The sequence below is a fragment of the Globicephala melas genome, chromosome 20, assembly GCF_963455315.2.
Source record: "Globicephala melas chromosome 20, mGloMel1.2, whole genome shotgun sequence".
Classification (NCBI taxonomy): Eukaryota; Metazoa; Chordata; class Mammalia; order Artiodactyla; family Delphinidae; genus Globicephala; species Globicephala melas.
Window position 1 is genome coordinate 36,787,578 of NC_083333.1, and position 25,004 is coordinate 36,812,581.

Here is a 25,004-nt window from a genome sequence, read left to right on the forward strand (position 1 = left end):
TTTTTTTATTATTTTTTTCTGTGTTGGGTCTTCATTGCGGTGCACAGGCTTCTCATTGCAGTGGCTTCTCTTGCTGTGGAGCGTAGGCTTTAGGTGCGCGGGCTCAGTAGCTGTGGGTCACCGGCTCTAGAGCGCAGGCTCAGTAGTTGTGGCGCCTGGGCTTAGTTGCTTCACGGCATGTGGGATCTTCCCTGGCCAGGGCTCAAACCCGTGTCCCCTGAATCGGCAAGCGGATTCTTAACCACTGTGCCACTAGGGAAGTCCCCTCACATGTGTGTCTTTATTTTTTTTATTATTTTTTTAAAGGGCTCATGAACATGTAATTTTCTTTTATTTAGTTTTTTTTTTAAATTTTTGTCTGTGTTGGGTCTTCGTTGTGGTGCGCAGCCTTCTCGTTCAGTGGCTTCTCTTGCTGTGGAGTGCGTAGGCTTTAGGTGCGTGGGCTTCAGTAGTTGTGGCACGCGGGCTCAGTAGCTGTGGGTCACCGGCTCTAGAGCGCAGCCTCAGTAGTTGTGGCGCATGGGCTTAGTTGCTCCACGGCATGTGGGATCGTCCCTGGCCAGGGCTTGAACCCGTGTCCCCTGAATTGGCAAGTGGATTCTTAACCACTGCTCCACCAGGGAAGTCCCCTCACATGTGTGTCTTTAATTTCATTACATGCTCTTTCTCCTTCTTCCCAGTCTCTGGTTTCTTGTCTTCCTCCTTTTCTCACTTGCCTCCCTGCACTACCCTGCCCTCCCAGCCTGAGGCCTGTGCTCCCTCTGAAGCCCTGACACTTTCCCAGAGTCCCGGGTACGGAGTCGTAGGTTTGAGCAGGCAGTCGGTGAGATGCCCAGAACAAGCAAGGCTGAATCAGGCACCAGAGGCTTTGCTCTCAGGGGAAGAGACACCTAAAGTGCCCACATCAAGATATAAACACTGGGACTTCCCTGGTGGTCCAGTGGTTAAGATTCCGAGCTTCCAATGCAGGGGGCATGGGTTCGATCCCTGTTTGGGGAACGAGGACCCCGCGTGCCATGTGGCGTGGCCAAAAAAAAAAAAAAAGATACAAGGACCATAAACAAAATGTGGTACCTGCACACATACAGTAGAATACTACTCCTCCTTAAAAAGGAAGGGAATTCTGACACTTGCTACAACACGGATCAACCTTGAAGACATTATCAAAGTGAAATAAGCCAGTCGCAAAAAGACAAATACTGTATGGTTCCACTTACATAAGCTGTCTAGAGTAGTCAAATGCATGCACAGAGACAGGAAGTAGAGTGGTGGTTGCCAGGGACTGGGGAGAGGAGGAAATGGGGATTTATGGTTTAATGGACATAGAGTTACAGTTTCATAAGATGAAAAAGTTCTGAAGATTGGTTACACAACAATGTAAATATACTTAACACTACAGGACTGTACACTTAAAAATGGTTAAGATGGAAAATTTTATATTATATGTATTTTACCACAATTTTTTTCTTTTTTAAAAAAAACTTTTTATTTTATATCGGAGTATAGTTGATTAACAATATTGTGTTAGTTTCAGGTGTACAGCAAAGTGATTCTGTTATACATACACGTGTATCTATTCTTTTTCAAACTCTTTTCCCATTTAAGCTGTTATATAATATTGAGCAGAGTTCCCTGTGCTGTACAGTAGGTCCTTGTTGGTTATTCTTTTTTTTTTTTTTTTTTGGCTGAGCTGCACGGTATGCAGAATATCCTAGTTCACTAGGGATCGAACCCGCACCCCTTGCAGTGGAAGGGCAGAGTCTTAACCACTGGACCTCCAGGTAAGTCCCTAGTTATCCATTTTAAGTACGGTATTGTGTACATGTCAATCCCAAACTCAACTATCCCTCCCCCCAACCCTTCCCCCTGCTAACCACAATTTTTTTAAAAAGAAGAAGCAGGTGGCTTCTTCCTATTTGTCACCTGGACGGGACATAAGGTGGAGAGTGAGCCTTGGAAGGAAATGAAACTCCTGATTACAGCTCCTCAAATGCAGGCCCTTCCTGAGCTCTCTGCGCATGGTCTGGCCCTCATGTTTCTAGATCTCTGGGCTCTGGCCCTTGTCCCCCAGCTCCCAGTTACTGCTTATTTCTCTGAGGAATATGCATGAGGCCTCAGGTGACATTATCACACACACTCACAAAAACCCAACTCAACTAGTTAATTCATTTAAAAAAGCAACTCAGAGACTGGTTGGAATCAGGGAACTCGGCACAACCTTGCCGGAGCTGTTTATTTACGGGGACGGCTATGGGCCCATGAGGTCCTCGGGGCTGCGGTGCAGTGGAGAGTCCAGGACTCCAACTCCAGCTCAGTCACTCTGGGCCTCTCGTTAACTCACCTGGGCTAAGGCCATGGGCCAGGTACCTGAAAGAAAGCACTAGATGTACAGGACTCTACCTCACTCTCCATACCCCAGCCCCTGATCACAGACCCCACCCCTACCAGGACGGCACCAAGCCTGGGCAGGAGGGCGCAGGGGGTGGTCAGGGAAGGGAGAAAAGAGGAACAGGGTCAAGGGCACCTGGTACCTGGCTCCTCACACACAGGAGCCTATACAGGAGGCCCCTCCTGAGGGAATGGTCTTGCCTTGAGAGACCCCAGAAGAGGCAGAAGGATGTGACTGATGAAGGTCAAGGTTAGGTGCAAAGACCAGGGAGGGCAGGGGGCAGAGCAGGAGGTGACAGGAGCACTTAGAGGGCAGGGGACTGATGGGCGGGGCCAGGCTGTTCTCCGCCCCCTGCAGTGCCCTGTGGGGCCCCAGAGGGACCCCGAAGGAGAGGCTGCACTCACCCTGGAGGGGTCTGCTTCACCCAGACATGATGTGCTTGACAAAGGCTGGGAAGGAAGACGGAAATCAGCCACTGCACTTGGCCCCTCTCAGCCCCTTAAACCTCTTCTCCCTGCTCTATACCGCCTGACCTCAAACCTTCCCAATACCCTTTCTTCAGAGCATGATTCTTTCCCCCATTTAGGGTTGATGGGGAGAAGGTAGAAGGAAGGAAGAGACATAACCACTGCTCTGTGTCCATTCTCTGTGCTGGTACTTGACACAGATGAAATGAGCTACATTATCTCTGCCAATCCCCGCAAACTTGGGACAGGGGCCAGCATCACCCCATTGCTCAGATGAGAAAACCAAGGCTCGGAGAAGGTAAGTGACTTGCTCAAGGTCACACAGCTGGTATATCACAGAGCTATCTCCGAAATCCATGCCCCTTTCATTACACTGTGATGTTCACTCCCAGGAAAGAAAAAGAACAATGTCCACTGGGAGCTCACCAAAGCCCCAGGGGTGTGCATGCTCCCTAGCCCCTGCATCTGCTCTGTTCTGCAGCCCAGCCCAGCCCTGCGCAACCGGGGAAGTGCAGCATGAGCCGATACCTTCGTAATTGATGCAGCCATTGGCATCCTCCTGCCCTGCTAACAGCTGCTCCACTTCAGCCTCAGTCATCTTCTCTCCTGGGGCGGGAGACAGTGGGCACTTAATTACAGATGGGCAAAGGAGGCACAGGCCAAACCCAAGCACCCCCTTGAGTCTGATGGCTCAAGACTTCCTGGGTGTAGGAAGTGGCCATACCAAAGCTCCCCCAGAGGCTTTGGAGGGTGGAGCCAAGGGTCTTAAGGTCCTTCCTAGTCCCCAAGGTCTCTCCCTCTGGCTACAGCCACCAGTGGGTGAGCAGACCAGGGCCCCAGTGACTGAGGCAAAGACAAGGACAGGAGCCCTGGGTCCCACCTCTCAGGCCTCACCCCCGCTCGGCCAACCTGCTCTCCTCTCCTTCCCACCCTGCTGAGCAAATCCAGCTGGGGAAGCAAGACAGGCCTGGATCAGGATGTGATCCTCAGGACGCAGGGACCCCCATGTCTTCCCAACATATGCCACTTGGTCACTTCCCACGCCTCTCTTCCCCCTGCCCTTGGGCTCCACCTCTGCCCAGCTGGCATACCCAGGGTGGCGAGGACGTGGCGAAGCTCGGCGCCCATGACCGTGCCGTTGCTCTCCTTATCAAACACGCGCAGCCCCTCCACGAAATCCTCGTAGGTGCCCTGCTCCTTGTTGCGGGAGATATGCTGCAGGATGGGCAGGAACGTCTCAAAGTCCAGCATCTTGGTGTTCATCTCTTGCGGCGGGGACAGGGAAGGAAAGGGAATTCGACGTGAGCTCGAGGGAGCAGAGGGTCAGGATGGGTCTCACCTGGCTCTGCCAGGCTAGCCCGCCCCTGGCAGCACCCAGAGCTCAGCCGCCGCCACTTCTGGGTGGGGCACCCCGTCAGCAATCCTGGAGGGCTCAGAGGCCTGGGAGCCAGGCAGGAGCTGACTCTGGGCACTCTTCTCAGTGAAAGGACTAGGGCAGGAGGGAAGAGGGACCGTGACTCCACCCAGACCTCTGAGCTCCAGGTGGCCAGCAGGGCAGGGAGCTGAGGTGGCAGCAGTAGGATTTGAGGGACACCAAGGGCCACACAGCGCAGGCCTCACATTCACAACTTAGACTTCTGACACGTGACAGACTCCCAGTCACAAGGGTAAACTGACAAAATTTCAAAAAGAAAATTTTGCATAACTCCAAATTTGGGTCCCATCACTAGACCAACAGTGCCTGGAGCAACTCTGAATCAATTTACTACTAACCAGTAAAATGTGTGATTCTTGTGTGACTAGCACCCTTCTCCCACATTGTCATGTGTTAAAAGCTTTAATTTAATAGAGGTAAACCATTTTTGAATACCTCCAAATGTTGGCATTGCTTTCTTTTATAACCCAGGAACCTCCTACAATGGAAGTGCCCAGATATCTTTCTACCTCTGAGAAGCCCTACTGACACCGGTAGACTCCTTCCTCTGGTCCTTCTGGCCCACATCCTTCACCCCCAACCAGTGTCTTCACCAGCAAGAGCAGGAGGGGAAGGGGCCAAACCAAGGAAGGGGGTAGAGCCAACATGGGCCCCAGGAAGCCTCCAGAGATGGTCCACCCTGGCTGCGGGCCCCTGCCCAGGTCTGCCTGGCCCCGTCCTCTCAGAAGGACATGTGTGTTAGGGCAGCTGTCAACTTGACTGCCATGGTGACAGGTGACATTCACAAATGTTGCCACTTGCACCACATTCTAAACTCTCATTCACCAAAATCTATCAAATACAAACGAGTGAAAGAAGCATCATTATAGAGTTAATCTTGAGTCTGCTGTAATTTATATTAAATGAATAATTTGCAGTCCTCAGTGATCTAACCATCATTAGAAGGAGGACAGCTCAGCGCGGTGACACCTCGACCACAATTTGCTGGTGGGGAAGGGGGGGGCGCTGCTCAGTTATCAGCTTCCCTCCAAGCTTCCCTGCCCCATGTCCCCGGCACCCTCGGTGTCACAGGAAGACACTAAAGAAGCAGAATGTCGTTCCTGCTCCCCAGGAGCTCCCACCCTCACGGGGAAAACAAGAACAAGCCCAAGAGAGAGGGTCAACTAAGTGCCAGGCGCTTCCAGGTAATTCTAGCAATGGGAGGAGGGTAACCTGGGGAGGGTAGGTTTGTCTTGAAGGGAGAGAGCCCCAGGGGCGGCGGGAGACACCACGAGGCCCACGCTGACCTTCCGGCTTGGGCTTGCCCAGGACGCGCAGCACCTCGGCGTTGGTGGGGTTCTGGCCCAGGGCCCGCAGCACGTCCCCGCACTGCCCGTAGGTGATCTTCAGCTCTCCAGTCGGGGTCCGGTCAAACAATGAAAAGGCCTCTTTGAACTCTGCAGAGAAAAGACTGGCTGCAGCCCCCGGGGCCAAGCGAAGGCGGTGGTTTGGGGCTGATCAGTCTCCACCCGCGCTGTGGTTGAGAAAATATTTCAGTATTTCCCTGCAGCCATCATCCCAGCCGCTCCCTGTAACCCATCCCCACCCCATCTTCTGACAACTAAAGAAGCATGCTGGAGCCCCACGACCTGTTCCAGCGCTGGGCCTGGGATCTCTTCCATCGATCACTTGTCACATCATTTGAAGTCTCCCCTGCCCCCGCCCCTCCCACCCACCCATCCTTCCCTTTGCAGGTGAGGTGGCTGACTGTTGAAAGAGGCAGGGAAGTGAAAAGGGCACTGGCTGAGGAGTCAGGATTCCTGGGTTCTCCTCTTCGCTCTGCCAAGCAGCACCGGGCTGGGTCTCACTTTCTTTGCGCACGCGCAGAAAGTAAGGCTCCACCCCACCCTCCCCTCCCTGTTACTACGAGTGTCAAAGGAGGTGGCAGTGTGTGGAAGCACTTTGCAAAGTGACAAGACCTGTTCAGAAGTCAGCTAATATCAGTACTGCCTGTTCCAGGCTGAGAGGGGGCTCCCAGGCTGGACAAGGTGACCTGGTGGAAACAGTCAGCCCGCCTCAGCTCTACCACTGACCCGCAGGTGGCCTCGGCCAAACTCCTAACTCCCACGGGCCCTCTGTTTCTTAGCTCTAAGTAAGGATACAGTGTCCACCTGTGTGGGCTGCTGGGGGGATTACAAAGCACTCCAAGCGTGGTGTCTAGCATGTGGTAAGGGAATCAACACATGGTGGTTATTATTATATTTCCTAGTTCTGGAGCCAGACTCCCAGAAGAAGGTTCCAGGGCAGGTGTCCAAGGGGCAAGGCTGAATGAAGGCACTCCTGGGCCCTTTGCAAAGAACCTTAATTCCTAATCAATTTGGATTCAACCAACTCGTCACTGGGGATAATATGGACTGGGTATGGCATTGAAATTACCTTATGCTACCGGCGACAAAACGGTTTACTAAGCAGATTAACAATATAAACCTAAGAAGAATGTGTGAACTACTTAGGAGAAAAGCTGCTTTTAATCCTCTCTAAGCACTTTAGAAACACTTATTTCCTTTGATGCTGCATACGGATTATTCACAAATCATTCCACATATCAAAGCAGGTTCCCCAAGACATTTACCTGCCACTCTTTATTAGGCTTTGTATGAATTTCAAAGATATAAAGCTGCCTGTCTTTCAAATTACTAACTAATTGAGTTCAAATTCTGTTTCCATTGCTTAGTAGCTGTGTGACCTTGGGCAAGTAAATATTTAACCTCTATAAACCTCTTTTCTTCTATAAATGGCACCTACCTCATAGGGTCCTTAAATTACATTCAAATAAAATACAATAGTGTGCGCATAAAACTTTAACTCTGTGTCTTAACACAGAGTAAATTCTCCAACAATGCTGTTAGTAATCTCTTACTGAGGTTAATCCCAATTTTACCACTTAACTGTGTGATCTTGGCCAAGTCACATAACCTCACTGAACTTTGTCCTCTGTCAAAAGGAATAGCACTGACCTCACAGCTTTGTTAGAACCATTTAATTTTTTTTGAACTTTTAAAGCAATTAGCGTGGCTTCTGGCACAAATTCATTGTTCAATAAATATGGCAGTTGAATCTGAACTCAGACTTTTTGATCTTCTAATTCATTCAGAAGAGTGAGGGCAAACTTAATAAAAGTAGGAGTCTCCACTTAAAAGAAGAATGATATTTAATAGAAGGATGGAACAGGGGGGAAATAACAGGAGTAATGACCTATGATTTGAGCACTTACTGTGGGCCAGGCTCTGAGCTGATAACTTTGCATGAATTATCCCGTTCATCTTTACAAAGACTTTATGCTATAGCTATTATCATCCTCATTTATAGGCCACTGCAGATGTGACTTCCAGCCAACTATTAAGGAAACCAAGTGAGGAGGAGGAGGAGGAGGAAGAGGCCTGCTGCACCAGCTAATGTTCCAGACCACTGGGAAGGCTGGTATGCACATAAAAACCAAACACTGAAGTCTAGGATAGCTACTAGGAGGAAAAACAAGCCCAGTGTGATCTCGAGGTATATGAGAGATGAAGTTCATTGTCCCAGAAGAAACTTCTGAAAGATCTGTAGTAGGGAGCTGCCTGCTAGAGCAGTGAACAATGGTGGTGATCCCTTTCCAGAAGGATATGGAAATATGGGCCAGAGAAGGAAGTCAGGACTTAGAAACTAATTTCTATGAGAAAATAAATAAATAAATAAAAGAAATTGGAGCCATATCACCTGGAGATCATAAAGCCAGGAAGGGATTTGATAACTGTCTTCAAATAGATGGAGGGTATCTAGAAGATGCTGAAGAGAGTCACAGAATTTCTGAATTGAAAAGAACCAAATACCCTCACTTTGCAGATAAGAAAATCCAGCTTTAAAGAAGTGACTTGCTCCAAGTCTCATGGCCAATAGTGGCAGATTTAGGGCTAATTTCAAAGTCTCCTGGTTGCAGATAACGTTTTCCAAGCAAAACAGGAGAAAACCATCTTCAGTTTCACCAAAGAGCAAATGAAGAGATAGGAATAAAATTAAAGCAAAAACAATTCCAATCCAACCTAAGGAACGATGCCTTCAAAGTCAGAGGGATGAAAGGCTGGAATGAGTTAGGCCCCAGCCCTGAATATCTTCACAGAGAAAAGAGGCAACCAGCTGTCTCAGTTGGCTTTGACCAGGATTCCCATTTGGGAAATGAAAATTTTTTATCATTAGTTGATTTTCTAGTCCTCATGGGTACCACTGTGTTTGTATATACACTGAGTATATATATATATTTAACTAAAATGCATTAAAATTTATTTTAAGAATTTCACAGTGCTCCAAACTATTGATGGAAAGTGACTGTCCACAGGGTATTGCAAAAATGGAGTTGGACTCGGTTCACTTGTTTCAAAATGCATCTGCCATCTCTCATGCCCTATTGGTGGGTAACTGGCATCACTTTTTTGGAGGGAAACTTGGCAGTAACTATTAAAATGCACATATCCTTTGACTCATTGCTAGGAAGATCCCCTGGGGAAAGCATTATCTACCCCAACTGGAAACAACCTGAAGGTCTATCAATGTGGGCCTGATTGGATTAAAAGGTGCATCCGTGTGTGAGAATCTATATAACTGTTTAAAAGAATGAGGTAGAACTGTTGGTGTTAAATATAAAAAGATATTTAAATATATTATTAAATAATATGTACTATGTTATACATTGTTCAACCCAAATATATATTAAATAAAAGATGCAGGACAGTATGCACCACATGACTCAATTTGTATAAACTTTACACATACATACATACATACTGGTATAACATTATATGTTTTTTAATCAAAGGATACACAGACCTATTGACAATGATTGTTTTGGGGAGAGGGGATCAGTATGAGAGGAAAGCAAGGGGAAAATAGATATTTTTAATTTTCTTTATTTTTAAGTAGTATATGATTTTTTTTTTACCATGTTCATGGATTCGTTTGATTTTTAACGTATAGTCTGTGCTTAAAATCAAGGGGTTGAATCAGGTGACCTTTCAAGGTCCCTTTCAATTCCTATGATTTTATGTCCAGGAGGCATTTGGTGGGGGAAACAAAGGGATAAGTTGCAATGAAGGTGGATCCCAGCTGTAAAGCAGATATCACTTGATGAAATATTTCATCCTCAAAACACCAGACTCCTACAGAAGAGGGCTGAGGGGCAACAATTAAGTTGGAGGGCGGGAGGTCTCGAGGCTTGTCTTGAAGCTACACTTAAGAATACTTATATTAAGTTGAGAAAACAAATTGTCTTCATCAAAGACGGAGAAGGGCTGATGGAGATCACAGGTGGACTAAGGCACCCTCAAGTCACCGCTGGTCCTGCCACCATTAGCGGGTGAGCATCTTGGCAGACTTCAGGATGCAGGGAGAGGGAGCTGGTAACCTGAGGAGGGCTTTCCAATAACAAACCAGAAATGAGGACTTCTAAATATCTTGGATAGGAGATTATAGAGTGGAGGGAAAAAAGGCATTTTTGCTGTGCATCTATTATGTTCCAGGCAGTCTGGCAGAGTAGTTCAGAACTCAAGTCTGGAATCAGATTGCCTGAGTTAGAATCCTGGCTCCACCACCAACTGTCTGTGTGAGACTGGGCAAGCCACCCAACCTCTCTGTGCCTCAGTTTTATCACCTGTAAAGTGGGGTGGTGACAGTCCCTACCTCACAGGGTTGCGGTGAGAATTAAATAAACTAATCCACGTAAAGTGCTTAAGTAATAACACGTAGTAGGTGAAAGTGAGCAGAGAACACACCTATACTTGCTATTTTGCGTAACTGTTTTCCAGTCACGCCTTTGTGTACCCTGACTCAGATACGGGTTTGCAATGATGAAGATGATGATGTTGATAGTGATGGTGGTGATTGTGATGGTGGTGACAGTGATGATGGTGGTTGTGATGGTGGTGATTATGAGGGTGGTGATGGTGATGATTACTATTATGGTGGTGACAACAACTCCTCCCCAGGAAGCGCAACAGAGAGAGTGTGATGGGATAGGTGGGGTCGCTAGTACTCACCTTCGATCTGGTCAGCAGTGAAGTCTATCTGTGGAGAGAAACACAGAGGAGTGAGGGGACTCCTTAGCACTGGGACTGCTAAGGCCTTCCAAAGGAAGCAGAAGCGGCTTCCGCAGCAATCGGGTCACCTCCAGCAGACACTGATGAGGACGGAAGGAGACTACGGGCTGAGAGTCAAACACCGACCGGCCTCCTGACAACTGGGCCGCAATTGACAGGCTGTCAAATAATGCAGCCTCCAGAGCTCTCTCAGCACCACTTGTTAAGTGATGGCTCCAAATGAGAGGGAAAGAGAAACACTCTGAATAACTCTAGAACCCACACTGACTCCCTATTATAATTCCTTTGGGTCGAATGTAAATTCCGTCCCAGCGGCTGTAAACAGCCTTCGCATCCACCCCTTCAGTCTCTCCCCTTTCTACTTGATGCTGGCTTTCAACCCACCTCCTTCAACAGAGCCTTCCCTCACCCCTTCCATCCCAGCCTCTCCTTCGGCACACATCCCTCTCAGGCGGGCCCTGGATGCTTCCTAACTGTTTTCCTGTCATGCCTTTATGTGTACTGTGATTCCTTGAAGCCAGGGTCCCAGCAGGGCAGGGGATTTGCCAGAAAATGCCTGGCATAGAGTAGGCACTCAAAATATATTTGTTGAGAGGAGTAAATTTTGGGTTTTCCCCCCTAAATTCAAATCTGAGTACAGAAGAAGAAGGTGGAAGGCTCTGAAGATGAATGACAATGAACAAGCATTAGTCATTATTTTAACTTAGGATCTTGCATGTTACTTCATGGTCCTTATCTACCACCACCACCCCCTAAAATCCCCTCTCCGCTGGTGGTGGTAACCAATCCTGGAGCATCTTCTCTGTGTGCCACCATTCCCAGTCCTGATTCTGCTGCTCTGTGCCCATCCAAGTCTGACCTTGTTAATGAGGACCACTGGAGGTGGCTGGAACGAGCTAGGAGAGCAGAAGAGGGGTTACACCGTGTTGGGAAGAGAGCTAGCTGTACCCAGGAATGGGTCAGAAAGTTAAAGAAACCCTCTAAATGGGGTAAAGGATGCTTTGAAGGAACCCTCTGGGGAACGGTGCAGTTTGCCTTACTTTGCGATGATTTAAGCCCCAGGATTAAATGTGTAAGAGAAATTAGTATAACGACATAACATCTGAATATATGGTCATAACCACACACATTGGGCTTAAGTTTACTTTTGCTTTATTTTTATTTATTTATTTTTTTTGCGGTACGCGGGCCTCTCACTGTTGTGGCCTCTCCCGTTGCGGAGCACAGGCTCCGGACGCGCAGGCTCAGCGGCCATGGCTCACGGGCCCAGCCGCTCCGCGGCATGTGGGATCTTCCCGGACTGGGACACGAACCCGTGTCCCCTGCATCGGCAGGCGGACTCCCAACCACTGCACCATCAGGGAAGCCACTTTTGCTCTATTTTTGAGCAAAGAATCTTCTAAGCAAAGGAACTGGGTAAAGTATAATAATAGTGAAAATAGTCTTCATGAAAAATACCTAATTTTTTTTTCCGCTTTAAAGCAATTTCAACAACCCCCAGAACTACAAAATCCAGGCATGGAAAAGAGAATTGCAACCAGATGTGAGAAACTGGGGAAGGTGGGTGCATGGAGGGAAGTGATAGGCCCAAGAGAAGGGACTCGGATGATAGCACTAGGCAGCTCTTGTCCAGTCTAGGCTGTCCCACGGGAACAGTGCGTTATCAGAACAACTCAGAAATCCAGGTTTCCTGAAGGGGGAGATTGTCAGCTTTTCTTGCTAGGCTTTGTCCAGAGAGGGAGCGATGTATGACCTAGAAAACCTTCAGGTACTTTCAAGGTCTTACCCTGTGCCTCAGTTTCCCCAGAGTGTCCCATCTCTTGGCCAAGCCAGTTCTGCTTAACTTCCGCCCCTTGTAGGGACTACCATAGATCAACCCCAGGGTTCTGGGCACAGTGGCAGGGTCTCCCAGGGCTGTGGGTACTAGGAAGTATCCTGAGAGGGCCAGGGAGGGTCATCCAGTTAGAGCTCTGGGGGCTAGTTTCTCTTCCTCTTTGTCACAGAAGCAGGTCCTGAGTTCTAATTTTGATCTGATTCCTCACCACCCCCAGCCCTGCCCTGAGGCTGATATACCCAAGAGCCCACCACTCCCAACCTGCTATTAATAGCCCTTCATACCAGTAGCCACTTGACCTCTTACATTCTGGTGCCAAAGCTTAAAACTGCTTCAGTCTCCAGAGGCCTCTGACCCCCTCCTTCATTGGCCCATCCCCTCCCCGTGCCATTCCTTAAGCAGCTGGGCCAGATAGCTGGGAGGCCTAAAATGACTGAGTCAGCAGGCAGGGTCTACACCAGCTCCAAGGAGAGGAGCCTTTCAGGGTGAGGGGAGCGTGGTGGGGCAGAGAGGGAATAGGGCTATGGCGGCAGAGGGAGTCTGGCCCAGCTCCTACACCAGGTTAGAGGGAGGGTCTCGGCCTGGGCTAGGCTAGGCCACTGCGTGCTCCAGATAGGAGCCCAGGCTAAGGGCACAGAAGGAGGGGTCCACCGGGGTGGGGAAGAGGAGAGAGAAGCAGGCTCTTCTCATCTTATCTAGGGCCTCCCTGCCCTCACCACCCACCCAGTGCAAGAGTCTTTGCATGTGAAGCCTTTCCCAGACCCCAGCACCCAGGGAGCAGTGCTCCCTCGCTCTTTCTATCACCTACTCCAAGTTACACTGGAAGTTATCATTCTGTGTCTGTTCTCCATAAGATATCACACAGTCTTTTTTACTTCACTATGGTGGTCCCCACAGTGCCTTAAAGAAAGTTTAGATGGTTGGTTGGTCGTACCGCCCTGCCATTCCCGACTTTGCTGGGCAAATTTGGGATGACAGAGCAGGGCTTCCTCAGACAGAGCAGAAACCTGTTCTTGAGGGGAAAAGCCTGCAATCTAAAATAGCCCTCACCAGCCCCAACACCTGCTCCATGCCCCATGGGACCCTGAGCGGGGGATGGACACTGCAGCCCTCACCCCGGTCCAGCCCCCGTGAAGTAGATTTCTGAGCTCCAGAGCAAAGAGCGTTCTGAATGTCATCCCCACCCCCATCCCAGTGGCTGAGGCTCACTTACCTTTACACTCTTGGGATCAAAGGCAGGTTCCTTGGGAGGCTCGGGAGGTGGGGCCGAGGCCGGGGCTGGGGCTGAGGCTGCCTTGGGCGCTTCCTTCTTAGGCTCAGGCTTCTTGGGAGGCATGTTGTCTCGTTGGGCTCTTCCACAGAGGTGGGACCTAGGAAGGAATCGAGAGATGCGGCGCCCAGGAGCTGAGACGGGAGACTGGGCTGCCTCCTGCCCTTTTTATCCTGGGCAGGAGCCCCCACGGAGGGGCTGGGTGATCGCAAGAGCAACTGCTGCTGACTATAAAAGGAAGAAACACCAGCAGGGTACAGCTGACAACTGTGCATTGTCACCAGGTTTGGGGCTACCAGCCCCCCTCCCCCTCCCCCTCCCCCCACACCTCACACTCCTCACGACCTCCACCTGTGGGTCAGGCTGACCCCTTCCTGCCAATCGGTGGACACCCAGAGGGGCCAGGGAAACAGACCCTCTCAAAAATGCCAGAGTCCAGCCAGAGAGATGAGCTGACTTGAGCAGTTGATAACCCTCACACAAAGCCCAGGGGAGGGTGAGGCTTTTTTTAGTCCCTCCTGAACAGAGGCAGCCCACTGCACATTCCTTTTAAGCCAAGATCCTTTAAGCTGAGAGCCACTCTGGGGCCTCAGCTCTGCCCTGAGGTTCAACTCTCTGGCCTGGCGCCCTGAAGCACCAGCTGGTCCGGCCAACTCACACTGTCCCACACCCTCCCAATCTACCGGGTGAAACCCTGCGTTTCCCAGAGCAGGCTCCCCAGGAACTCCACAGACCTCAAATCCCTGGGTCCACCCCACAACTTCAATCATCCATTCAACAAATATTGAGCACATAACTTGTGCTGTGGAGCCAGGGTGAGAAGCAGAGAGGTTGGCTGAAAGTCGATGAGACTGAAGGTAAGGAAACTGGGGTCTCGTTTTTATATACTGTACCTCTAACACATTCTGTGCCCCGTGTTTGTGTGTGTGTGTGTGTGTGTGTGTGTGTGTGTGTGTGTGTGTGTGTGTGTGTGTGTGTGTGTAGTACTTACTGTGTATCGGGCACTGGTAGCTGAGTGCTATTCATACAAAACCTCCTTAAATCTTCACTGCAGTCCTATAAGTAGATATTATTACTCCCATTTTACACATGAGGAGACTGAGACTAAAACTGGCCAAGTAACAAGGCCACTCAGCTAATTAGCTATAAACTGGGATTAGAACCCAGGTATGTCTGATTCTAAAGTTTGTGCCTGAATCATTGATATTATAATCCTATGGGGGGGGACACATATATATTTGTGGGTTCATCAGATAGGTCAGGATGAATACCACTAAAATGTTAACAGGAGACACCCCTAAGGACTCAAAGGGTAAGGACAGGAGGATGACAGCAATTTGCAGTTTTTACTTTTTTCACTTCCTGTATTAACGGAAGTCTTTACAACGAGCATGTACTGTTTTTATTTTAAAAAAAAAAGTTGAAAGTCAAAAAAAATTGTTCAGAAAAACAACAAAAAGCTTATCCACTGCACAGACTTGCTTTGAACTGAATTGTATGGCTCTACATTTCAGAGGATGAAGAGAAATAAAGCTGAGAGAAGCAGAAAAGTCACTTTGCCTTTCTAGGTTCAGTTTCCTCTCCCATAAAGCAAGATTGCTAGGGACTTCCCTGGCCGTCCAGTGGTTAAGACTTCACCTTCCAATGCAGGGAGTGCAGGGTTCCATCCCTGGTGGGCGAACTAAGATCCCACATGCCTCGCAGCCAAAAAAAACAAAACATAAAACAGAAGCAATATTGTAACAAAGTCAATAAAGACTAAAAATATACATTAAAAACAAACAAACAAAGAAAACAAGATTGCTAGACCACATAACGCCTGGTGCCCTGGAGCCCACATCTGCCCATTCTCTGGGTTCCCTAAGCACAGGCTCCAGGTCCCACATCTTTCAGAGGCAAAAGGTCCCTTAGAGATCGTCTCATCCCGTCTGGAGTGACAGGTGAGGAATCTAAGTCCCAGGAGACTTCGGAGCTACGGCGAGACATTCAGTTCTTCACAGGCGGAGCTTTGCCAGCTAAGCCCGGCTGCTCATGTGCGGTGCTCCTACACCACCCTGCCGCTCCTGTACCCTGCACGTGCTCTCACCGCCGGTGAGCAGAGAAGCCTTCAAAGAAAACTGAGGCAGGAAAGGGGGGCAGGTCTTGCCCAAGGGTACCCTAGAGCAAGACCAGGAAGCAAACCCTAGGCCAGTCCCGGTCCTGCGCTGGTCCGGCAGCTCCTTCGCTCTTTTCCCCTCCCCCCTTCCCCTCTCCAGCCTTCTCTTCCCTCCGACTCCTCGTCTCCGCGCTCCCGCGTGCCTCTGCTTGCACCCTTCAGTATTCCCCGGCTGTTCTCTCCCTGACTACCTCCTTCCCCAAGGGGCTTGGGAGCTCAGTTTGTTGGTCATGAGGAAGGAGGAAAAGAGGAAGCCCCGCCTCTCCTCTTTCTCTACCCCCACCCGCATCCCCTTCCTGGACTAGGTGCAGAGATACTCACACTGCAGAGAGCTGCAGGCCAGAAGCTGCAAGAGCCAGACGCTACTAGTCCTGAACGTCAAGACGCTTCCCCTCTCTGGGCCCCAGCTTCCTCATCTCTAAAGTGAGAGATAGTCAGGAGCTTTCAATGTGTTCGACAGACACTTACGTCTTCCTTAGCTTGCTTCTGGCTGTCAGGGACACAGAGGGGCCAGGTCTTGGGGCTCTCCCATCCCCTGCCACTTCAAACAGCACCACTCCTAGGTGTTTTATATACTGGAGGTCCCATGGTCATTTCGTAGGAAATAGTTCCATGATTTAAAAGTTCAAAAACAACCAGTGAATGAGATGTTGAATAGAAAAACAAGGTATTCTAATCATTCTATGAAGAAATATGATCCCCAAAAGACAGGCAGTTGTAACTCTGTCTTTTCATTTCTTTTCTTTTTCTTTCTTTCTTCTTTCTCCTCTTTTATTTATTTATTTTTTTTAATTCTAAAGCGAAACAAAATATCCAGACTGCTTGGGAGCAGAGCTCTGAGGTTAGAAAACTGGGAGCGCAGAATGGGGCTGGAGGATCTGAAAACGTGGAAAGAGTGTGGACTTTAGAGGCAGACAAGCATAGGTCTGAATCCTGGTTTTGCCATTTCTAAATCTTGGGCCCAGGACCCTCAGGACCTTTAACAGTGCACATTTCCTTCTCAAGTTGTTGTGAGATTTGTATGAAGAAATGTTAGCTAGACACCACAGACCATCTCTGGCATATAGTGAACAATCATAGCTGGCAATTTCACTTCGTTTTCTGAGCCAGAGGAAGCTAGAGGTGTGCTCTGGTGTCTCAGGTTTCCTGGAAGGAACACCAGGAGAGGGGCCCACAGGAGGGAGGAACGAGGAAGGTGGCCGTGGCTAACTTGATTGTAAGGTGTGGGTTTAGGAAGCAGAAAGAGGTGGAAGGGAATGGGGGAGGGGAAGGGCAGCAGCTGGGTACCCACAGTGTGAAATATTTGTGGCTCAGAAAGCATGTAACTGGTCCCTGGGGCCCGGCAGCCTGCCTGTCAGCGACACTCAGACGAGGAACCTGGCTGCCTGAAACCTCAGTGGGGGAGGAGATGCTCCTCAAATCAGTTTCTGATTCTCTTTAAGCAGCCCCAGCTAAAGAAGTGGCTGGTACTTCAGAAGCTACTAGAGGGGAGCTGTGGTTTCCCAGGAGCTGTGTCGAGAATCAAGATACCTGACACTAGCCTTGTTATACTAAAACCCATGATGCCCACAGTTCATGAGACCCCCAAGAACTGGAGTCAGAGTTTTCACTTTCTTCTGGTCCTCATTCTGCTTCACGGCCACTGACTTTCACCTTGCAATTTCACCCACCTAGGGTACCCTTCACAGGACCTAGGGCAGGGTTGACCAATCAGAGCAAAGGAAAGGAAGAGAGACAGAAGGAAGAGGCAGAAGTGTAAAGAGGCAAGCATAGTAGCAGGTACTGGTAGCCTAACTACTGCCTCTGGGGAGGCATCGAGTGGTCCCCAGCCAGAGCTGCTCCAGCCACTTGAATGCTGCCACTGGAAGAACCTCACACTCAGTAGATGGAAAACGCAGAACAGAATTTCACACCAATCAGCTTACACCACATGTCAAATCTGGACAAACGCACAGAAGAGAACTGACATCAGCCCTCCTTTGGGCTGGGCTTCCACACACTCACACATCCTCCTCCCTTCACCTCTAACCATGTAGGGCCTGTGTCCTGCCTGCCTGGGATCAAATGATGCTGACAGTGTGCCTGGCTGTTAATGCTTTGTTCTTGTCACCTCCCCCCGCCTCTTCCAGACAGTGTCTCATAAGCTAGACATCATGGGGCAAAGCCCTGGCCAACACTACATTTATGTGTCTCTGTAGAGGACTCTGCCGCAAGGCAGAGGTTAAGAGGGCCCACTCAGGACTTAAGAGTTCTGGGTTAGAGTCCTGATTGATTTGTCCGTTAGGCAAGCTAGTTAAACTTCTTTCTGTCTCAGTTTTCCCATCTGTAAAATGGGGCTGCTAATATAACCTCACAGGGTGATTGTAAGGATTAAATGAGTTAATACAGATGCTACACTTAGAGTAGTGTCCAGCACAAAGCAAGTACTCAAAATCCTTAAGCTTGACTGAACCAGTGTGACTGCTGCTCCCTCTCCCAAGGGCAACTACGAAAGAATTATAAACAGAAAACACCAAGAAATGAAGAAAACTGTGAGATACCCCTTGGGTGAAGGGGGGCCCTGTTTTGAACTGGTGTGGTGTGTGGTAAAGGGGTGGCTTTGGTTTACGGCAGGAGGTGGCCAGGCATGGCTGTGGAATGATAAAAAAAGAAGAGGATCTCTGGAGTTCTCATCTGTCTTTTCCTCCACCAGTGTCTTAGAACAAACAGTGATGTGCCTGCCATCACCTTCCTGACTCAAACTGCTGATCCAGGTGCTGGTAAGAGTAATCAGGGCACTGAAGACGCACTGTGCTTGTGAGGATCCAATAAAAAATAGGAGGGGAAACCGAACTTCGGACAGTTGTTTCCCCTCCTCGCCCCCTAAACTCTCATAGCAGGAGAACTGCAATCTAAGAAGTACTTCCCCTAAGGTTGCTTCTCCCTTGGGAGGTGGGGACAAAAGGTGAAGCCTTGACATGAGGAGTTATTTAGTGAGGTCGGGTCTGACTGACTTGGGAGTTTTGGTGCTTGAGGTTCTCAGTCTTACGGCTCATTCACCCCTGACCCTCACCCCCTGAGCTAAATGGCACTGGTACACATTGTTGAACAGAGCAACCTATGTGCCCATGGGCCAAATAACAAGACAGGTGAGGAACACAGCTAATTCAGATGGATACAACCCACTTGATTACAGATTGTACCTTAAGTAGAAAGATGACAACAGATAGACCAAGATTTTAAAAGTAGCTTAATAAACATGCTTAAAGAAATGAACATATTACCAATACGACACCAGAACAAGAAAACATAAAGAAGAACCAAACAGAAACATCACATATAGAAAATTATAATAGTTGAAATTAAGAGGGACTTCCCTGGTGGCGCAGTGGTTAAGGGTCCGCCTGCCAAACATGGGTTCGATCCCCGGTCTGGGAAGATCCCACATGCCACGGAGCAACTAAGCCCGAGCGCCACAACTGCTGAGCCTGCACTCTGGAGCCCACGAGCCACAACTACTGAGCCCGTGTGCCACAACTACTGAAGCCCACGCACCTAGAGCCTGTGCTCCGCAGCAAGAGAAGCCACCCCAATGAGAAGCCTGCGCACTGCAATGAAGGTAGCCCCCACTCGCCACAACTAGAGAAAGCCCGTGCACAGCAACGAAGACCCAACGCAGCCAAAAATAAATAAATAAATTTAAAAAGAAATAGTTGAAATAAGAAAAACAACTTTAGTAAAACAAGCAATATGTTAGGTATAAAAATAACTAAAATAGAGCACACGATAGATATGAAAAGCAGCAAACTGGACACAGCTGGGAAACATATTAGGGAATTGAAAGACAAAAGAGAATGTCTCCAGGAAGGAAAAAAGAAAGGCAAAGAAATAGAAAAGCTGGGACTTCCCTGGTGGTCCAGTGGTAAAGAATTTGCCTTCCAATGCAGGGGACATGTGTTCGATCCCCGGTCGGGGAACTAAGATCCCACATGCCACGTGGCAACTAAGCCCGTGTACCACAACTACTGAGCTTGTGCTCCTCAACAAGAGAGCCCACGTGCTGCAAACTAAAGAGCCCATGCATTCTGGATCCCTCACGCCACAACTAGAGAGAGAAAAAAACCCCACACGGCACAACTAGAGAGAAGCCCGCGCGCCACAGTGAAAAGCCCGCACCACAACGAAAGATCCTGCACGCCTCAACAAAGACCCGTCATGCTGCAACTAAGACCTGATGCAACCAAAAAATAATAATAATAAAGAAAAAATAGAAAAGCTGGGCTTCCCTGGTGGCATAGTGGTTGAGAGTCCACCTGCCGATGCAGGGGACGCGGGTTTGTGCCCCAGTCCGGGAAGATCCCACATGCCGCGGAGTGGCTGGGCCCGTGAGCCATGGCCGCTGAGCCTGCACGTCCGGAGCCTGTGCTCCACAACAGGAGAGGCCACGACAGTGAGAGGCCCGCGTACCGCAAAAAAAAAAAAAAAGAAAGAAAAAAAGAAAAGCTAAGAAATATGGGGGATAGAAGGAGTACTGCTTTGTGATTTAGGAGGGCAATCAAGCTAAGTATACATCTGAAAGAAATCTCACATGAATTCATAAGGTACATGAACAGGATGTCTGCAGCATGATTTGTGGTAGCAGGAGTTGGAAGCAATCTGGGTCTCCATCACTGTGAATGCCTGGGTAAGATGCACCATGTACCATGAAAGAATGTGTAGCAGTTAGAAGCAAAGGATTAGATGCATACACAGAAGAAACATAGTGATAAGTAAGAAACTGAATGAGGTATAAGCCACGATAATATTTCTATAAATTAAAAATATATGCATACAATCTCACTGATATCGTATTGTATATGAACAAGCTAAAATTGAAGCTCCAAGGAGAGAAAATGCTTATTTGCCACTTAGCTGGATAGGTACAAGAATTTATGGTAAAATTGAAACTTCTCATAATGCAAATCAATACACATTTTTCTAACATAAACACACAGGATATTTTAATTGTAATCAACAGTCCTATGTAAATTGGCCGCAAAAATGACAAAAAAGTTTAAATGTTTTGCTGGTGTTAATAAATCTTAGAGTTGCTTTCCAATTTATGCAATATCTCTTTGAATTTCATGTTAATAATTCTGATTGACACAAGAATTGGTAAATTTACTTAACTTGCACATAGTTGTGAAACTGACATGCTTTTGCTTCAAAGTCAAATCAATGAAGCAATTTATAGCACAGGGATATCAGCTCAGTGCTTTGTGACCGCCTGGAGGGGTGGGATAGGGAGGGTGGGAGAGAGGGAGACGCAAGAGGGAAGAGATATGGGAACATATGTATATGTATAACTGATTCACTTTGTTATAAAGCAGAAACTAACACACCATTGTAAAGCAATTATACTCCAATAAAGATGTTAAAAAATAAAATAAAATGAAGCAATTTTTTCAATTTGGATGCAAATATTAAAAGAAAATGATTTTTTTGGTATTTGATTCAGTTACTGGAAAATTTTAAAGTATGTTTGGAACAACTCATATACATGAATCTACTTTTCAACTGTGAATTTTATGAAATCTAAATACAGATCAAATATTTATGATGAAAATTTAGCATTCAAATTGAGATAATGCTATAAGAGTAAAACACACACTGGATTTTGAAGACTTGGGACCAAATAAAAAACAGAATGTAATATATCTCATTAGTAATTTTTTATTGATTACATCTTGAAATAACATTTTGGGTACACTAGGTGGAATAAAATATATTAAAAATCTTAAAATACATGCATACTAGAAACATTACCTGTTATTCAAGAACACATACAAAAGAACACACACACATACACACAAAAGAACACATACAAACAAAAGAAATACACATTAAAAATATCTGATGGTTGCCTAACGTTGTAATGTTGAGCGTTGTTTAGATGGGAAGGGTAATGAGATTAAAGGGAATAAATAAACAATTAAACAAGAGAGGCCTTGCATGAACCATTGATGAAAGAAGGCTATAAATCAAGTAGAGTGTTTAACCCAGTCCTCTGTATCTAAGATTCCTTGCCACCAAGGAAGGAGGAAAAAAGCAATGAGTCACCTGAAGTTTGAGACCCTTAAGGCCCAGAGCACCCAAGGTAAAGGCAGAAAAGAAGTAGAAAGGTGTCTAAAATCAAAATTTCAAAGACCATGGTAGCACCAGCTCTCAGAGCACTTAAATCGTGTCCTCAAACTTCGTTTCCTTGGCTGTTTTCGTTCAGGTGGAGAGTGCTACATATGCTTGGCCTCATCACTCAACAGTCAGCCTAAATGGTTGAAGCTATTTTCTGTGCTGAGATCAAAGCAGTGCCGCCTGGTGACATATCTGCGAACTGAACTGTGGGAGGAGGATGCTGCAGGGGCCCAACGACAGGTGGGTTAGAGTCTGCCTGAGGACCGAAAACAGAGCGCAGGACAGCTGGTGTTTGGCAAAGCGATTTACAGATGAAAAGCAGCAGAGAGCAAGTTGGAATCCTCACCAGTCATCCAAACTGCATTCTCCCAGACATCCTGACAGCTGCAAGGGGCTTTAGAGACCCAGAGAAAAGGGGGTGACTTGCCCGAGGTCACACTGTGAGTCACGGCAGACCTGGGACAAGAACCCAGGACACTAAGGCGACAGTGGGAGCTGGAATTGCTGATAGGGGTTCCCTCTGGGAGAGGCCTGGCACCCAAGGGAGCATGGAAGCAAGAAGGCATCAATGAAAGAGCTGGCCTGGTGCCTACAGCATGGATGGCTCTCAGTAAGGAGGAGGTGATTCAAACTCCTAGCAGGCACTTGTTCTCAGCATTTGGGGATGTGCTTTCAATGCTAGAGATGATTCTTTTTTCTCGGTTTCCCTTTCCACCAGCTTCTTCTTTTACTTCTTGAATTCTGACTGCCCCCCTAACACTCCATTGGTAACTTGTCTGTGGCTACATCTGTGGTCTTAGATATCTCTAGGCCTTCTCTGCTGTACTTACAACACCAAAGATGTCACTGACCCTCCTCTCCTTTATCTCCTTTATCTACATTACTCTCATTCACTCATTCGACTAACACCTAATGAGCACCCACAGTGTGCAGGTACGTTTACTAAGATGAGTGAGAGGCCTCCGCTGGCCCCAAGGAGCTCACTGTCTGGTGTGGAGGATGCAGATATATAAACAGAGTTTTAATATAATGATAAATAGTCTCACAAAGGTTTTACAAGGTATAACATAACCCCAAAAAGAAAGCATTTAGTTCTACCCGAAAAATCTATATCTCCAGTGCCAGCTTCTTTCTTAAATTGTTCAAGCTTCACATTTTCAATTGACCTTTGGACATTTCTCACCTGAGGCACTTCAAACTCAGTATGTTTTAAACCTAGCTTATCACCTATCTCCCAAATCAAATATTTGTGACACAAAAACAGACCAAGAATAATAACAAAGTCTATTTAAGACCACTATGGTGTATACTCAAGACTGGAATAAATCAAGTCTGTGTTTAATCCATTGTTGTGCAATTTATTTAGAGAACAATGAAAGTCTCTCTAGAAACTAGAAAAGGGAGAAATAAAGAATCTATTATTTGGTTGGTGTCCTCTCCAAGTGATACAGATATTTTTTTCTCTAGCAGTCAGACATATATGTCCCTTCTGAGGATAAGTAGATAATAGCCAGTAAGATCATTCAATTAGCTCTTTTGGTTTGAAGTCTATAGTCACCAAGCTGCCTTCCGGTTAGAATCTTAATGCCCTCAGGAGAAGGAATTGGATAAGAATATTTCTCACTATAAATGAGTAATTCAGAACCATTTCCATTTTCCATCTTTTTTTCAGATTCAACCATCTAGGATCCTATCATAATAGAAATTCAGAGCTGCCTAGACTCCCTAGCAGCCTCTCTGCTGTATTCCTGGTCCCTACTCTCTCCTCCAATTCACACAATCCTCAGCTGTTAGCATAATCTTTCTCACATTCCATTCTCATGAGGTCACTCCCCAGCTCAATCACCAGCAGCAGCTCCCTTGGTCTATTTTATCAGTCTAAAGTCATCAGCCTGGAACCCAAAGCTTATCAACTGTCCCCAACACCATCATTTCAACCAAGTTTATACAGCCTCCACTCCAAACAAGCTAATTTGCTTACCGTTGATCTCTTTCCCTTTGAGTCTGCATAGCCCTCCTAGCCAAGATGCATCTTCTGATTAGCCTCAACACTTCAGACACTGCCTAGACTTTAAATCCCTCAAGGACGTGTAGGCAAGGCCAGCATGTTCTCTGGGTCCAGAGAGGGGAGTCAAAAAAGCATCAAGTTATGACCAATAAGAGATAAGCTAAGTGGTCAAATCATTCAATCCTCAGATATTCCAAAAATGTTTGTAGATTTATAATATTTTAATATCCCTTCATATTTGTACAGGGCACTGTGCTAGGTGGTGGTGATATCATGGAGAGTCAAAGTCCCTGCCTACAAGGAACTTACAGTAAACAAATATAATTAAAATTACCATACATACTATGAAGGAAAAGAATGACGACTCTGTGAGAGAGAACAATAGGATGGAGCTAATTCGAAAAGATACATGCACCCCAGTGTTCATAGCAGCACTATTTACAATAGCCAAGACATGGACCCTACTTAAGTGTCCATCAACAGATGAATGGATAAAAAGATATGTGTGTATATGTATATATATATAATATATATAAAGGAATATTACTTGGCCATAAAAAAGAATGAAATATTACCATTTGCAGCAACATGGATGGACCTAGAGGATACTAAGTGAAGTAACACAGAGAGACAAATATTATATGATATCACTTATATGTGGAATCTAAAAAATAATACAGATGAATTTATTTACAAAATAGAAACAGACTCACAAGGTGTAGAAAACAAACTTATGGTTATCAAAAGTGAAAGGGGAGGGAAGGGATAAATTAGGAGTATGGGATTAACAGATACACACTACTATATATAAAATAGACAAACAACAAGAATTTACTGTATAGCACAGGGAACTATATTCATTATCTTACAATAACCTACGATGGAAAAGAATCTGGAAAGGGCTTCCCTGGTGGTGCAGTGGTTAAGAATCCACCTGCCAATGCAGGGGACACAGGTCCAAGCCCTGGTCCAGGAAGATCCCACATGCTGAGGAGTAACTAAGCCTGTGCACCACAACTACTGAGCCTGAGCTCTAGAGCCCATGAGCCACAGCTACTGAAGCCCGCATGCCTAGAGCCCAGGCTCTGCAACAAGAGAAGCCACCACAATAAGACCGCGTACCACAATGAAGAGTAGCCCCCGCTCACCACAACTAGAGAAAGCCTACGCACAGCAACCAAGACCCAAT

The 25,004-nt window shown here is 47.2% G+C and overlaps 1 protein-coding gene across 1 annotated transcript; it reads right to left on the minus strand.

Annotated features, from left to right (window-relative positions):
- Positions 1-2,273: 2,273 nt before the first annotated feature.
- Positions 2,274-16,001, minus strand: MYL4 (myosin light chain 4). The gene is made up of 8 exons (XM_060290422.1): positions 15,979-16,001; positions 13,446-13,602; positions 10,339-10,366; positions 5,578-5,727; positions 3,948-4,121; positions 3,385-3,462; positions 2,794-2,838; positions 2,274-2,367 (listed from the first exon to the last, which is right to left on the minus strand). The coding sequence occupies exons 2-7, from the start codon at positions 13,566-13,568 to the stop codon at positions 2,810-2,812; spliced, it is 582 nt and encodes a 193-aa protein (XP_060146405.1). The 5' UTR covers positions 13,569-13,602; positions 15,979-16,001; the 3' UTR covers positions 2,274-2,367; positions 2,794-2,809.
- Between the last annotated feature and the right edge of the window lie 9,003 nt (positions 16,002-25,004).

What these genes read in the sequence shown, in the direction of transcription:
- MYL4 (XM_060290422.1), bottom strand. Translation starts at nt 13,568, where the DNA reads ATGCCTCCCAAGAAGCCTGAGCCTAAGAAGGAAGCGCCCAAGGCAGCC. An exon ending in TTGATCCCAAGAGTGTAAAG is followed by an intron (nt 10,367 to 13,445) that starts GTAAGTGAGCCT and finishes TTCTCTCCACAG; the next exon opens with ATAGACTTCACTGCTGACCA. An exon ending in CACTGCTGACCAGATCGAAG is followed by an intron (nt 5,728 to 10,338) that starts GTGAGTACTAGC and finishes TTTTCTCTGCAG; the next exon opens with AGTTCAAAGAGGCCTTTTCA.